This window comes from Myotis brandtii, unplaced genomic scaffold, assembly GCF_000412655.1.
Source record: "Myotis brandtii unplaced genomic scaffold, ASM41265v1 scaffold609, whole genome shotgun sequence".
Lineage (NCBI taxonomy): Eukaryota > Metazoa > Chordata > Mammalia > Chiroptera > Vespertilionidae > Myotis > Myotis brandtii.
In genome coordinates this window covers 851,774-868,506 of record NW_005370315.1, presented here as the reverse complement: position 1 = coordinate 868,506, position 16,733 = coordinate 851,774, and the positions used below count along the sequence as shown (strand labels likewise).

The window sequence follows — 16,733 nt, the reverse complement described above, 5'->3', positions numbered from 1 at the left end:
CCCGGCCATGAGAGTCCTCGGCGGGAGCTGCGGGGCGCTGCTGGCGTGCCTCGCCCTCGCCTTCCCGGTCTCGGAGGCAAACTGTGAGTAATCAATAGCGTCTTGTCTGCTTCTTCCCCCAGCGATGCCAGCCGAGCCGCCAGCCTTGCTCGAGTTTGTTTTCCAGGGCTGCAGCCTCCTAGAAACTTTCCAAGCCCCGACAGCCCCCGGCGGATGGAAGCAGCCGTGGGTCTAGCGGGCAGCGGAATGGTGGGGCAGGGTGGGTATTTGCTCTGCGCTGGGAACCCGTGTTGCTGCCCAAAGGACCGAGGGAAGGAGCTGAGTAACGCCAAGTGTTAAAAAAGGAGTTAGAACACCTATCCCTTTGCCCCCAGCAGCTGAAGTTCCCGGTCAGAGGACAGGGATGAGCACATTCCAGCATAAAAGTAGGGGAAAAGGCATCCCACTGTCTTCCCTTTGTGCCCGCGCCTGTCCCCAACTCGCACCCCCTGCTGCAGCCTTACCCCACTTTTGCAATTTCTGGACTTTGAGCTTGGTTTGCTTATTTCAACATTGACAAACGAATTGTTGTAGGTGAGTTAAATTTTGCATAGCAGTTGGCACATATTATCTGACCTTGAAATCAAAAGGACTGTTAAACATCGTATTTCTTAGATCATTTTGTACTGAGGATGTTTGACACTGAGTGCCATTGATCTGAAGTCCTGGCATGAGTTTTTCGTCTTTATCTTTGTATGTCTAGTTCTTTAGGTTCCCGTGCCTGGACTCAAGGCACAATATTGAGTTTTCTCTGAAAAATATATGAGGTGTATTAAGGCATTTAGAACATTTCAGTTGTCAGTTAACTCATTTGTTTTCTAAAGTTTAAGCATGTTCATTGATTAAAAATGCTTACTTGTACTGTTTTATTCTCAGGAAATGACATGGGAGAGATAAACTATGAATTAAAAATAACTTTTAGGTTGCGTAAAGCTCTAATATAAAAACTTCAAAGAAGTAATTTCAGGAGAATTAAATAGGAATTTACTAACATTACACTAGTTTTTATTACTGCTCGTGATGAATGGAATATTTTAACATTCTAATTTAGAGGCTAAAACATTATTTGTTGATTTATATTAAAGAGCTACAATAGTAGAACTTCAACACTCATACCCCTATCATCACTACTAGTAAGCCTGCATGTGGACCATAGGCACTTCCTTATTACCTATGTAGGCCATTAGGACAATCAGATATTCGTTTGTTAATTAGTGCTTTGGAGAAGAGAAAGAGGCAAAATGACTAGCCACACTTCCTGCTTGTCACCACAGGAATTTTCTCAGCCCTTTCTTTTTATAGAGATTGTTATATTTTCACTGAATCTAGGCAGAGTTAAAAGTGTGTGTGTGTGTGCGCGCGCGCACGCATTATATGTAGGTATTCAAACCATATGTATGGAGAAATACAAGTGTTATGTATAGATACTATTAGATAAATTAATTCTACCAGGTTACATATAAAGGCCCTATAATCTCTTAATTTAAAAAAATAGGATAGTTTGCCCTGGCCAAGTAGCTCAGTTGGTTAGAGCATCATCCAGATACATCAAGATTGTGTGTTCAATCCCTGATCAGGGAACATACATGAATCAATCAATGAATGCATACATAAGTGGAATAATAAATCAATGTTTCTCTCTCTCTTCCTCTGCCCCCTCCCTCCTTTCCTCTCTCTGTAAAAATCGATCAATAAAAAATTGTTTAAAAGTTTAATTGGATTGAAAATTATCTTGGTTTACTGATGAGAAAACTGTGATACAGGTGGAATTATTTTACTCTTTAAGATTTTAAATTTGAAATAGAATTAGAACTCTAAATATTTGATTTACAATTCATGTTTAGTCCATAGAAATATAGTTGATATTTAAAGAAAATCAAATCACAGGTTTAGTTTTGAGAGAGTGAGAAATCATCCAGTTCAACTTCTTTGTTTTAACAATAAATTGTTCAGAGATGTTAACTGACTTTCCAGACATTTCTAGACCATACGCAGAGAGAGAGATTTAAAAGATATACTGTATACATATTTTGTCATTTCCCCTTAAGGGCTGTGGTGAAGAGAACTAGAAGAAAGGGGAGTCCTGTTTTGGCTGTGCTAATTTGGCCCTACGGAGACTTCCACTTCTGGATGGATGCAGTCCACCCTAGACATTAGGGACTGATATTTTCCTTCTCTGTTTTACTCTTTACTAACTATTACTTTCATTGTTTATCCATCTTTGTCTTTACTTGAAGTCCCTTTATTTCAGAGTCCAAAATGTTGCACTGATGGAGAGATTTTATCAAGGTTAGGTTAGAGTTGGGGTTGGTGCTAGAAAACTTAGAAGCAATTTCTGGTATGCAACAGCACCCTATGCCATATTCTCTTATCACTAATTATATGTAAGGAAACATAGTAATATTTTTCATAATAGACCTTTTCTGTCCACCAAGTTATAGATAAACTAGATAAACTAGAGGCCCGGTGCATGAAATTCATGAACTTGTTGGGGGGTCCCCTCAGCCCGGCCTGTGCCCTCTTGCAGTCCCGGACCCCCTGCTCCTTACTGCCTGCCTGCTCGCTGCTCCTTAGCACTGCTGTGGAGGTGGGAGAGGCTGGCTTCTGGCTGAGCAGCGCTCCCCCTGTGGGAGTGCACTGACCACCAGGGGGCAGCTCCTGTGTTGAGCATCTGCGCTCTGGTGGTCAGTGCGCATCATAGCAACCAGTCATTTCACAGTTCGGTTGATTTGCATATTAAGTTTTTTTTTTTTAATATTTTATTGATTTTTTACAGAGAGGAAGGGAGAGGGATAGAGAGTTAGAAACATCGATGAGAGAGAAACATCGATCAGCTGCCTCCTGCACACTCCCCACTGGGGATGTGCCTGCAACCAAGGTACATGCCCTTGACCGGAATCGAACCTGGGACCCTTCAGTCCGAAGGCCGATGCTCTATCCACTGAGCCAAACCGGTTCGGCTGCATATTAAGTTTTTATTATATAGGATGTTCTTTATGCATAGGTAATTTTCAAAATATTATGAGAAAAAATGTAAGAAGCCGGGTAATACATATATCAGTATTCTTTATTTACAAGTAACAGCAATGATAAGGGAAGAAGGAAGAAATGGAGGGAGGAGGGGAGGAAGAGAAGGGAAGGAAGGGGAAAGAAGGAAGGGGAGGGAAGGAAATATAAGGGGAAGGAAGGGGGAAAGAAAAGAGAAGAAAGAGAAAGGAAAAAGGAAGGAAGGAAAAAAGGAGCCAAATGGATTTATTGGAAGGTTACTGAATGGCATGCTGAATAAACAGGTTTAGGGAAGCCAGGGACTGGACATTTAGGTGTTCCATACAGTGGGAACTCCTGTGCTCACTATGTTAGGATCTGCCACCATATGACTCACTTCTAACTGCCTTCTAGTCCTGTGTGTCTCTACTCATGATTGAAATTCCTACTCATCATTGAGAGTCTCATCATTTGGGCTTAGCTTATATCTGGAATCCTGTGATTGACACCTCACTAGAATCAGGTAGAGCCTGGACAGCTCCCACAATGCTGGGAAGGAAGCAGAAACAGGAGAAGTCTACACGTTCTAATTATACCCTGTGCAACATACACACATGACCTTCTTTCTATTAACACTATCTGAAAGTATTTCAAATATTTGCACATATTTATAATATCATGTAAATAAGTAATGTACAACAAAGTACCTCCTGTTGAATAGGTTTTAGTCATCATAACCAGAGAGGAAGGTTCAAGGCTGCCATTTCCTACTTTAGTATCCTTGGGTGATGTCCGTGCCTCCTCTAGTTCTGTCACAATCCCCTATCAATGTGGTCTGCTTTATGGACAAAATGATACATTGTAGTATACCGACACATATTATATGCCAAAATGTAATAATAAAAAAGAGGGGAATACAGGTACTGGCTTTAGGGATTGGCTGTCTCTCTTGGTTATAAGCTTGAATTGGTATTTATGAGGGACTTCATCCTTCACTACTCAGTTCACATCTCTTTTCCTCTCAGGGAGTTCCTCATGCTTTGGCTTTTGTCTGCTCCTTGAGCTGAATGAACCACACCCTTCAGGAAGAATCTGAGCCCTGTTGTTCCTACCTGTGGAAGGCTGTATTCATCTCTTCTTTTAGAATTTCTACTGTTTACCATAGTTATCCTGGAGGAGTAGCACTCCTAACCCTGATTTATATGTGGTAACAACACTATTTTGCCTCGATTACTGTCACTCCAGAACAATCCTCTTTTCTTTTTTTTCAATGAGAGTAAGGAATTTTAACTGGCCATAAAGCAGGTTCAGCTTCTAATTCAGTAGAAAATATATTAGGTCCCTCGTGAATGTATTCCTCCCTGGTTCGCCAACTTCTAGATGAACAGAACCCAGTTATGAAGGAAGAAAGCAAGAAATTCAAGAATAGGTCTTTGAATTAGTTTCTTAGGTCTGTTGGAACAAAGTACACAACCTTCACCCTAGCTGGTTTGGCTCAATGGGTAGAGCGTCAGTCTGCGGACTGAAGGGTCCCAGGTTCAATTCCAGTCCAGGACACATGCCCGGGTTGCGGGCTCAATCCCCAGTAGGGGGCATGGAGGAGGCAGCCGATCAATGATTCTCTCTCATCATTGATGTTTCTATCTCTTCTCCCTTCCTCTCTCTGAAATTAATAATCTTACCTAATAATAGACAAACATGTAAATTGACCGTCCCTCCGCCATGCTCACAGCCAATCAGGAGAGTATGCAAATTAACCCAACAAAGATGGCGGTTAATTTGCATATGTAGGGGCGAAGCGGCGGAGCGAAGACTGAAGGCTCCGTCTGGAGCTGTGAAGACTAAAGGCGGCTGGAGCAGCGAAGGCCTGGGTCCCGGGTGCCGGAGGAAAACCGGTGCCGGCAGCCAGGGGAAGGGAAGGCCTATTGCACGAATCTCTTCATGCAACGGGCCTCTAGTAATAATAATAATAAAAAGTACCACAACCTGGGTAACTTAAACAACAGAATTCATTCTCTCACAGTTTTGGAGGCTAGAAATCTAACATCAAGATTTTATCGGAAAGGGGACCTGGCCCTGAGCTGGTCTGCTGGTAGTGTGTGGGTTCTTGACTTCATGCAGGAAAAATTTCACAATATGGGTCCAGGTGATTTTTAGAGGACATTTATTAAAGCTGGGGACAGTGAAACAAGGAAGGGCCTAGGATAGAAGAAACAACAGGAGAGAGACTAGGCGGGGAAATGAGCCTTGGCTGGGCTTCTTCGGCTCACTAAGAAGTCGGAGAAAAGGGGATGGTGGGGACAGGTTCAGGGGGTTAGCCTGGAATGAGCTGAGGGCTAGGAGGGAGAATCTGTTCCATGCTTCTCTTCTACCTTCTGGTTTCAAAAGACATTCCCCCTATCTTCACATCATCTTTGCTCTGTACATGTCTGTCTCTGTTCCACATTTCCTCTCTTGATTAACAACACAGTCATAGTAGATTAGCAACTACCCTTATGACCTTGTCTTTCCTGGTCATCTGCATAGTTCGTATTTCCAGATACGGTCAGGTTCACAAGTACTGGGGAATTAGGACTTCACTATCTTTATAGGGGACACAGTTGAAACCGTAATAGTCACTAATCATGACAAGTACCATATTTTTCCATGTATAAGATGCCCCTCCCCCCCTATTTTCCAACCCCAAATTAAGAAATCAATATTTTAAACCTAAAACAGAACACATTTTTATTTATTTATCTTCTTATTTTTTGACATCTTTATGGGCTCAGAACGCTCAGGTCCCTGTTGCATCTGCACACTCTCCACCTCCACCTTCAATTATGGCATCAGCTGACATCAGTATCAATAAGGCTTGCGATCAGAGGAAGCCTGTTTGACCAGTTATGGGCAGCTACGCACCTGTGTGGCTCCCTCCTCGGCTGACTTCCGTGTATAAGATGCCCCTCGATTTTCAGTCTAACTATTTTAGAAAAAAAATAGCATCTTATACACGGAAAATTATGGTGCTTATGTCTTTCTACCTTCATTTCTGACCTGTGTATTTTGGCTTACGGGAAAAGAGCACCATATATGAATGATTGCTAGTATTGAGAAGGTACTACATTTTTTTTTTTTTTTTTTTTTTGCCACAGTGGAAGATAGTGTTGTATCACAAAAGGCAGTGACTGAGTCCTCACTAATTGGTCAGTCTCTCATTCCCTGAGGCTACCTCCTTTAAGGTATTAGAGTATACAATACGAACAATGAAAACCACCATAATCATCCCATTCACTTATTTCCTTAATAAGTTAATTCCTTAGTTAAAGGTAATTTTGTGTGGTTTAACATAAAGCATTGAATTAGTCTACCAATAGTGGTACTGATAGAAAAATTTAACCCAAATACAGAATAAATGCCTCTATCTCTGAGCACAAATTGCTGTTCCTTCCTGACAGAAAAGCCCTAACTAATCAAACATCCACTAGGTACCTGGTTGGATTTTGTAATACATCCAGGGCTGAGTCTCATCTGAAGCTCTTCTAGGCTCACTGGCTGTTGGCAGAACTCATTTCTGGCAGCTGTAGGACAGAGGCCCTCAGACCCGGAGGCCTCCCCCCATCTGACCATCTCCTCAAGGCAGGTTGCTTCTGAAAGGTAAACCAGAGGCTCTGCTGCTACTCCTTGACTCTCACTTCTCTTTCTGATGTGGCATATGAGGCTCATGATCGGGAGGATTCCAGAGCATTTCCTCCAACGGACCTTTCCCTGCCTCTCTTCTCAAAGGGGGTCACTCTCTATCCTCTCTTCCCTGTGGTCTTTCCCCATGCAAGTCCTCCTGTTTGGAAGACTTCCCTTTTACAGTCCTCCCCCAAGCATCCCACGTGATCTGTCTAAAGGCTTCTCATACTTTAGGATACTTTATGAGATTTTGTTCTTTTTTTAAAGAATCATGGATTGGCATGTGATCCAGCTTTCTAGGATAATTATCTCCCTATTTATATTAAAGGATGATTTAGAAAATTGACCGTTTTCTTGATTGCTATTTTTGAATACTGTATTTCAAATATATTTGGGGTATTTATTTATTTATTTATTTATTTTACTCTTGCTTTACTGGTAATTTTATTCAAGGAATAAACAGAAGTACTCTGTCTCTATCTACTATCTATCTATCTATCTATCTATCTATCTATCATCTATCTATCTATTTATACATTTTTGCTTTCTTTAGAGTCCTCTGATTCTTAGAATTAACAAAGGAGCAAATTAGCACTTAGTAAATAACATCTGTTACAAGCATTAAACTATTTTAAAATTTTCATAATCTTTTATTACTTTGGATAAGATATGCTATAATATTTTTAATAACACTTTAGTAACACTTTAATCTCCAAATCTTCAAATCTGCAAATCTCCAAATCCTAGTAGTTTAGCAAAATAAGAGTTAATTTCTTTCTTTTTTAAAAAATTAATATATTTTTATTGCTTTCTGAGAGGAAGGGAGAGAGAGATAGAAACATCATCATGAGAGTAGATCATTGCTTGGCTACCTCCTGCATGCCCCCTTCTGGGGATTGAGCCTGAAACCCAGGTATATGCCCTTGACCAGAATGCCCCTGCAACCAGGGCATGGGCCTTTGACCGGAATCAAACCTGGGACCCTTCAATCCACAGACCGACGCTCTATCCACTGAGCCAAACAGGCTAGGGCAAGAGTTTATTTCTTAATTGTGTAAAGTCCAATTTGGTTTTTGTAAATCTCTTCCATCTTTAGTTATACTGTCTGGTACACATGACCTCGAATGTCCCTGCAAGAAAAGAGAGCAATAGAGGAGATGTATGTGTTCTTTACGGTCTTAGCATGGAAGTGACAAAACTCACTCCTGCTTAGAGTTCAGATAGCCACATCCCAAGGCAGCACATGGAGTATTTGGTCAGCATTGTTTCTGTTACAAATATTTTTCTTCTAAGGTTAAGATGTTAAGATTATGGTTTCTTTATCTAAGAGAGGTGCAGATACTTATTGCCTATTTAAATTTGGTCATATATATTCCAAAGTGTGAGGTTGTTGCAACTACGTGAAAAAAAATTTGTGATAGACAGAGGGCACAATTAACTATGCCTATTTTGACATAACACCTGGGGACTTAGTATAATGACATTGGGTTGGTTGCTAATGTAGCAGGATGAAAAATAATATGGTAATAGCTGGCATTGAAATTAGTCCTCTGGTAAGAACTGCTATTATTTTAGAAATTACCTTCAACAGTGGCTTTACATTTAGAAAGTGAAGTTCTGAAAACACGATCTATAACTTTGCTACTCAAGCGGAGCCCATGGACCACCAGCAGCAGCATTTCCTAGGAGCTTATTGGAAATGAAGTATCTCTGGCCCCACTCCAGACCTGCTGATTCAGAATATGCATTTTAACAAGACCCTCAGGCAACTCCTCCGCACACTTAAAGTTTGAATCATGTGGTCTGTAAGGGGATAGCAGGGAAGATAGATAAATGGTTCTGCGTAAGAAGTGAGCAGATTGCATGGGTGGCAGTAGCGGGCAACCAGGGAGCGAGAAGGGGAAGGGATGTCAGAGAAGGGAGAAAAGAAGCTGAGCCACAGAAAATGCAGCTGGTGTGGAAGGTCTCCCGTCAGAGATTATTAGATGCCAGGTGGACAAAGGATTTTAGCAACTGGCATTTCTAGGTCTCAACTTTAAGTGTCAAAAGTTGCTTTAAATGTAAACTGCAACTCTTCCCACCTGCCGCCTGCCTCCAGGGCTTCTTCAGAAGAGGTTGATTTTGCCCTAGCTGGTTTGACTCAGTGGATAGAGTGTCGGTCTGCGGACTGGAGGGTCCTGGGTTCGATTCTGGTCAAGGGCACATACCTTGATTGCAGGCTCCTCCCCAGCCTGGGCCCTGTGTTTCTCTCACATCGATATTTCTCTTTGTCTTTCCCTCTTCCACTCTCTGTAAAAATCAATGGAAAAATACCCTTGGGTGAGGATTTAAAAAAAAAAAAAGAGGTTGATTTCCACATCTAGGTTGATTAAGAATAAAGAGAAGAGAGTAGTGAGATGAAGGGCTTAGGGAAGGCTAACACACAAAGCCAACAGTGACCATAAAAAAACCACATCTCCAAAAGATTGCAGATGTCTTGAGAGAAATTGTATCAAGTAGGGAATTCGTGTTTTATGTTACCATTCAGTGAATTAAAACAGGCAGGATGATATCTGACATTAGCAAAACTAAATTATCTTCTTAAAAAATATATTTTTATTGATTCCAGAGAGGAAGAGAGAGGGAGAGCGAGATAGAAACATCAATGATGAGAGAATCATTGATCGGCTGCTTCCTGCATGCCCCCCACTGGGGATTGAGCCTGAAACCAGGGTATGTGCCCTTATCAGAAATCCAAACGTGACCTTCTGGTTCATAGGTTGATGCTCAACCACTGAGCCATGCTGGCCGGGAAGTAAAACTAAAGTATCTTTAAATTTGCCACATTCTGTATACATATATATACATATATATCAAGTCATGTTGTACATCTGAAATTAGAATAATGTTATATGTCAATTATATCTCAAAAAAAGGAATAATCTCTGCATAAAAAAAAAGATTCCAAGGAAATGGCTAATATTTTAATAGTAGAAAGTAGAGTTATAATGCTTTTTTAATTACTGGCTTCCTTTTTTAAAGAGATTTTTTAACTTATTTTTTTAGAGAGAGAAGAAAGGAGAAGGAGAGAGAGAAACACTGATGTGTGTGCACAACCCCACCCTCCAACCTCACATCACCCCACCTCCTGGGGAAGTGCCCTGATCAGGAATCAAACCAGCAACCTTTCTGTGCATGGGACGACTCTCAAGCAACTGAGCCACACTGGCCAGGGCTATTACTTGTTTACTTAAAAAAAAATATAATAAATTGTTATTAACTCTAGTATGGGGACAACCCCTTTATTTAAGAGGTTTATTCATATTATACTAGATGCTGGGTACACAAAATTCGTGCACGGTGGGGAGGGGTCCCTCAGCCCGGCCTGCACTCTCTCCAATCCTGGACCCCTTGGGGAATGTCCGACTGCTGGTTTAGGCCTGTTCCTGTAGTCAAAACCAGCAGTAGGACATCCTTCTCACAATCTAGGACCACTGGCTCCTAACTGCTCACCTGCCTGCCAGCCTGATCACCCCTAACCACCTCTGCCTGCCAGCCTGGTTGCCCCTAACTCTCCTTCTCCACAGGCCTGGTTGCCCCCAACAGCCCCCCTCCCCCACTGGCCTGGTTACCCCACCCAGCCTACTGTTCAGTCATTGCATGAGGGCGTCCTGACCAATTTGCATATTACCCTTTTACAACTGCCCTCCCCTGCCGGCCATCTTGTGGTGGCCATCTTGTGACCACATGGGGGCGGCCATCTTGTGCGAGGGTGTGATGGTCAATTTGCATATTACCTCTTTATTATATAGGATAATAAAAGCATAGTATGCAAATTGCCCTCTAGACCGGGAGTTCTTCTGAGAGTTTGATCAGGGGGTGGGGCTGGCCAGGGGAAGGGAAGAAGGCACAGGCAGGTGGCCGGGGGAAGGGAGGGAGTACTTGGCCGGCTGCTGCTAGCCACTAGGGACCCTACCAGTGCATGAATTTTGTATACTGGGCCTCTAGTTATTAATAAATGCTTTACAACATTTGACATTGTTGAAATTTATCTTTTTGAAATTAACCTCCTTTTATATCTATAAGCGTTATATTTTTCAAATTTTCTTTCTCTACATATGTGTTACTAAATCTGTTTCTATTGTTTGTTTTTTTAAAAATATATTTTATTGATTTTTTACAGAAAGGAAGGGAGAAGGATAGAGAGTTAGAAACATTGATGAGAGAGAAACATCGATCAGCTGCCTCCTGCACGCCCCCTACTGGGGATGTGCCTGCAACCAAGGTACATGCCCTTGACTGGAATCGAACCCGGGATCCTTCAGTCCGTAGGCCGATGCTCTATCCACTGAGCCAAACTGATCAGGGCTGCTTCTGTTGTTTTGATGATCTCTGCTTCTCCTTAAATGTTAGTTTCCTGAGGTTCTATTTTGACATTCTGTTCTCATTGGTCAGTAGCTTAAACTACTAACTACTAGTATATTCTACTGATTCCTAACATTTTTATTATTTATTTATTTATTAGGGTAATTTATTTTTAAATTCTGCAAGACTGTTGTCTTTATTTTATTTTATTTTTTTAAAATATATTTTATTGATTTTTTACAGAGAGGAAGGGAGAAGGATAGAGAGTTAGAAACATCGATGAGAGAGAAACATCGTTCAGCTGCCTCTTGCACACTCCCCACTGGGAATGTGCCCGCAACCAAGGTACATGCCCTTGACTGGAATCGAACCTGGGACCCTTCAGTCCTCAGGCCGACGCTCTATCCACTGAGCCAAACCGGTCAGACTGTTGTCTTTATTTTAATCTTTCATTCCAGTAATCCTTGCTTAATATAATCTTACTTGGGAACTCTCTAATGCTATGGTTCTCAACCTATGGGTCGCGACCCTTTCACAGGAGTTGCCTAAGACCATCCTGCATATCAGATATTTACATTACGATTCATAACAGTAGCAACATTACAGTTATAAAGTAGCAACGAAAATAATTTTATGGTTGGGTCACAACATGAGGAATTGTATTTAAAGGGCCAGAAGGTTGAGAACCACTGCTCTAATGTATCTTATAAGGACACTAATTCATTAGAATCTGGGCCCCACCTCTATGATCTCATTTAACCTTAATTACTTCTTTAGAGTCCCATCTCCAAATATAGCCACACTGGGGATTATGGCTTCCACATATGAATTTCTGGAAGAAGCAAACATTCAGTTCATAATGACCATCAAGTAGAACACAAATGCTTATTTTCTTATTTCATTACTATGGAAGAAAACAAGTACATTTTATATTTTGTCTGGGTGGTTGTTGTTTTTTTTAAGTGGCCCTGAGTTTCTATATGTTACATGCATCTTTCCTTATAACTTGTTTTATTTTCCTTGACTCCTTATCCCAGTCATTTTCTCTCCTTTTCTTAATAGGTTATCATTTTATTCCATTGTTATTTAGACTGTCTCATATTCCATTGTTATTTAGCCTTTTGGAATGTCAACAGGGAATTCTGAGAGGCTGACAGAAATTGTATTGAATTATAAACACCTACTCAATGATATACCAATATGCCAAGTAATCTCACATTCACATCTGCACTTAAAAAAAAAAATATATATATATCCTAAGAGTCAGAAGGGAAGGCATTGAGACCTAAAGTCTTTCTAAGCCTGTAAGTATACTTCAGATTTGCTTATTGTGGAGATCTGGGAGGTATTGCAAGAAGTTGATATTGTAGCACTAGGCCAAAAATTTCATTGTTGCCTTAAAAAAATGTCCAAAAACAATTTGCCTGTTGCTTCATAAATACACACACAGGCCAGTGAACTAATGATATAATTGATGGCATCCTAAAAAAATAGGTCAAATAGAACAAAAAACAAAACTTTTCCTGTGCTGTAAACTCTTGGTACATGACATCAAAATCACATGGTATTTTGGTCTCCCAAAGTGTAGTAAATAGAAAAGACATGAGGACTGCCGGAATATCTTACTGCAGGTCATAAAAGAGACCTCCCACTACAGCCTCAGAAAGTATAGCCAGTTGGCAATGCAGTAGTTGAGAGAAGAAAAGACAAGGCTATAGAAAATTCCTCTTCATACCTTGCAATAATCTGAACTCTTATGATGTACAGTAATTTATCATTTACTGAGAGCAAACAGATCAAATAAAAAAGATGGTCCATATAATTACTTCCTGAGTAATAAAAAGCTACCTGTTCTGTCTTTTGAGTAAAATGTACTGCTTCCTCTCTTTGTGGCTAAATGAAAGGTGATAATCTTGAGGAAACAATGGCAGAATGTTTGATTTATTCTTTTCCCCCCCCTTAGACTGAGGCAGTAAATTAAACATTTAATTAAATCTTGGAGTAAGGAGAGGTCCATTTCACTTCTGTTGTGACTGAACAGTTTAGGCATTGTTTCCCTATTCATTCATTGATCTGACCCAGAATGGAGGTCAGTGGCCACAGGTTTGTTTGTATGTTTGTTTTTTAATGTCAGCAATGGCTTTCCTATTTCTAAATAAACGACAGCCCTCACTCCTTCCAATCCAAATGTTTTAGAACTCACTTTTATGAATGCAGCATATAATTCCTAGATTATTTCATCTTCTTTTCCAGATTTATATCCGTATCTTTTATGATCTTTGACTACCTTAAAGTCAGCCTATTTATTGCTCACTCCTTTAGAAGGACAGAGGCATAGTTCACCTTTTCTTACAGTTTTCTTACCATTAGCATAATAACATTCGGAGAATCAGTGTTCAGCAACATAGTGCTCAATATGAAAAAAAAATGTGAAATTTAGAGAAAAGCAAGGGTAATACCTTTCTTTAAAATTTTTTAAATTGATGTATATTGTACATACAGACATAGCATTTCTTTCTGAAGGCTAATAAAATCTTTTCTGAAAGTTCATAATAATTATATAGACTGATGAATGCCCAAGTAAAAATCTGTCTTTGAAGTTTTCTTAATATTTGCAACCTTCACTTTTATAAATATCCCCTCAATTGAAAATCTTCTGTAGTAGATTTATTTATTTAAAAAATTAAATTATAGTTAATTAATATGTGATAACTTAAAATTTGTAATACTAGGTATATTGTCACATGTTTTCCTATCACTATTAACTAAAGGTTTTTCTATATTAACATGCAATTATATTTTTTTTCAGGCTTTAACTAAGGAAAGCATGCCATTTTAACAGTTGAGACATTAGAGGTACAATTATATCTCAAATTATTATCTAGTTGTTCTGTTTGTACTTTGAAAGCCATTTTCCCTGAACCCATCCCACACTGAAGCAGAAACAAAGATTCAAAGATTTTGATAACTCAAATGCTAGGCAAAGATTCTCTTTTCAAAACAAACACACAGAAAAACAATAACAAAAAACAAACACACAAAAGATTCTCTTCTCAGACATATTATTTTAGGGGCAGTTTTTTATTTTTGGGATGCCAGATAATGAGGGCCTGGGGAAAGGAATGACAGAAAGTAAAACTAAAAAAGAGATGACCTTTTGGAGGGAGGAATGTACAAATAGTCGTTTCAAGGACAAGAGAGCAGAATGGAAGTGATTCAGAGGATGAGCTATCCTCCATCTGCTACCTCCTCTTCAAATGACTGATCAGTTTTGGGCAACCTGCAGACTTATGGTCCTGACCCACCTGAACACAGGGTAGCAAACTTGGACAACCAAGTGCGAAAGGGGCCTGAAGAAAGGAGCTCCCCTTGACCAAGGTTCAACTGAATTGAACAGTGAGGAATTTTCCTGTGAGTAAAGGCATTACTAACTCCACTATCCTTATTACGGATGCTTAAGTGACGCATCTGTAATATGCTTAATGATAAATTACTTTTTTGGAGATAAACTTGTGCTGGAAAAAACACACAAAGATTTGTTCCCACAGAAAATATTGAACCTGTGAAGGCTGTGAAGACCATTTCAAAAGAGAATTCCGGTTAGTGTTTGAACAATGATTATGTTATTGACATAGTTGTTCAACTGGCTGTGGTCACTTTTTGGAGAAGGGGTGACCCAGATAAGTTAAAAAAAGAAGCTGATTCAGTTATGCTTCTAATCTTGAAAGACTCATAACTAAACATTATAACCTAAAAGTTTGAATCTGAATGTAGCACTTTTCAAGCAACATAGTTGGGTTTTAACAAGGATTTTCTTGAAAAACTTCATTTAAAGAAGTGAAGCAAACAATTCAAGACCGTTCAAGCAACATAGTTGGGTTTTAACAAGGATTTTCTTAAAAAACTTCTTCATTTAAAGAAGTGAAGCAAACGATTTAAGACCAAGTGGTAATGCAAAAAGAGAACAGGTTTTGGAGGCAGGCTTGGCTTTGTTCTCAGCTCTGTGAACTTGATAAAATTAAACTCAACTTCAGTTGATTTTTAGTTCCTGTGTAATATGGGAAAATTATTATATATTTAGAGCAGTTGTGATTGGGATTAAAGGAGATTAAAACAAAGCAGCATTTATCTGCTTATATGCCATGGCTATCATGATGATATTTAATGGAACTTTTTGGACATTACTGCAGGCCAGTAGGTTGGGTGTTTTGGGGCTTATAGATTGAACCAGCTGTTAAAAGCATGTCTAACCACATATTTTCATCCTACAGTTTTGTAGATTTTAGTTTGGATCTGTGATTAAGGTTGATATGCAAATCAACCTTACATATCAATGTGTGAAAGCTGGACGGACCACACAGTTTAAAAAAGGAAGTACATTCTGCAAAGCTAACTTGCACATTCACTGCCCGAGTTACGGCATCTTTGGGGTCACTGGGTGCCAGGCACATCAACTCTTTTCAAGAAAAATGGTAAGTAACCCATTTTACGGCTCTCCTTGGTCTCCTGGCAACACCTAACCTTCTCTCCATGGAGCAGAGAGGGGTGGGTGCTTTCGCCAGGTCCTCCAGGCCTTGGGAAGTTTTGCTTGTCTCAAGTTGTCCCATTTGCTATGAAAGCTGCTGAGTCTTTATTATGCCGCTGGAGAGACTGGGGCTGCAGGAGTTCCCTTTTCTGACTCCAGCCTTCAGAATAGAGGAAGAGCTATGCCTTAGAGAAAGAGCAGTTGTGTTTTCCGTCTTGGCCTCTTAAGCTAGCTGAGCTCCAGAACGAGCAATGCCCGTAGTTCTATTAAGAGCACTTTGGACCCAGAAGAGAACTCCAGTGATACGCGCTGGGTAATATTGCTGATGGGGAGGGCCATTTTGACAACACAGTGGACTTTGCAAAAGGAGCTCTTTTGTTTGTTTGTTTTTAAATGTATTTTTTTTATTATTGATAGTATTACAGATATCTCCCATTTCCCTCCCCCTCTTTCCCCCTTCCTCCCAGCCCTTACCTACCGGCCAAGTCTTCACCACCCTATTGCCCATGTCCATGGGCTATGTATATAACTATATAAGTTCTTTGGTTTATCTCTTCTCGTCCCCCTAATCCCACATTGAGATATGTTAGTCTGTTCCATGCCTCCCTGCTTGGGGTCTTATTTTGTTGGTCAATTCCTTTTGTTCATTAGATTCCACAAATAAGTGAGATCATGTGATATTTGTCTTTCTCAGTTTGGTTTATTTCGCTTAGCATAATATTTTCCTGGTCCATCCATGCTGTCCCAAAGGGTAAGAGATTCCTTTTTTTTTTTTTTTTTACAGCTGCATAGTATTCCATAGTATAAATGTCCCATAAGCTTTTTTATCCATTCATCCACTGATGGGCACTTGGGCTGTTTCCAAATCTTAGCTATTGTAGATAATCCAATTTTTTTGATTGGTGTTTTGGGGTTTTTAGGATATATTCCCAGAAGTGGGATCGCTGGGTCAAACAAAAGTTTAATTTGACCTTCAATTCTAAATGATAGCTCTGCTGGGTAGAGTAATTTGGTTGAAGGTCCTTGCTATTCATCAATTTGAATATTTCTTGCCAATTTCTTTTGGCCTGCAAAGTTTCTGTTGAGAATTCAGATGACAGTCATATGGGTGCTTCCTTATAGGTAACTAACTGCTTTTCTCTTGCTGCTTTTTTAAAAAATATGTTTTTATTGATTTCAG

The 16,733-nt window shown here is 40.0% G+C and overlaps 1 protein-coding gene across 1 annotated transcript in view; it reads left to right on the top strand.

The window, feature by feature from the left end:
• The first annotated feature begins 6 nt into the window (after nt 1-6).
• Nucleotides 7-16,733, top strand: part of PROS1 (protein S (alpha)) — an 85,536-nt gene continuing 68,809 nt past the window's right edge. Inside the window, exon 1 of the mRNA XM_005879732.2 lies at nt 7-83. Coding sequence (XP_005879794.1) covers nt 8-83 — 76 coding nt within the window. The 5' untranslated portion in view covers nt 7. The remainder of the gene's footprint in view (nt 84-16,733) is intronic.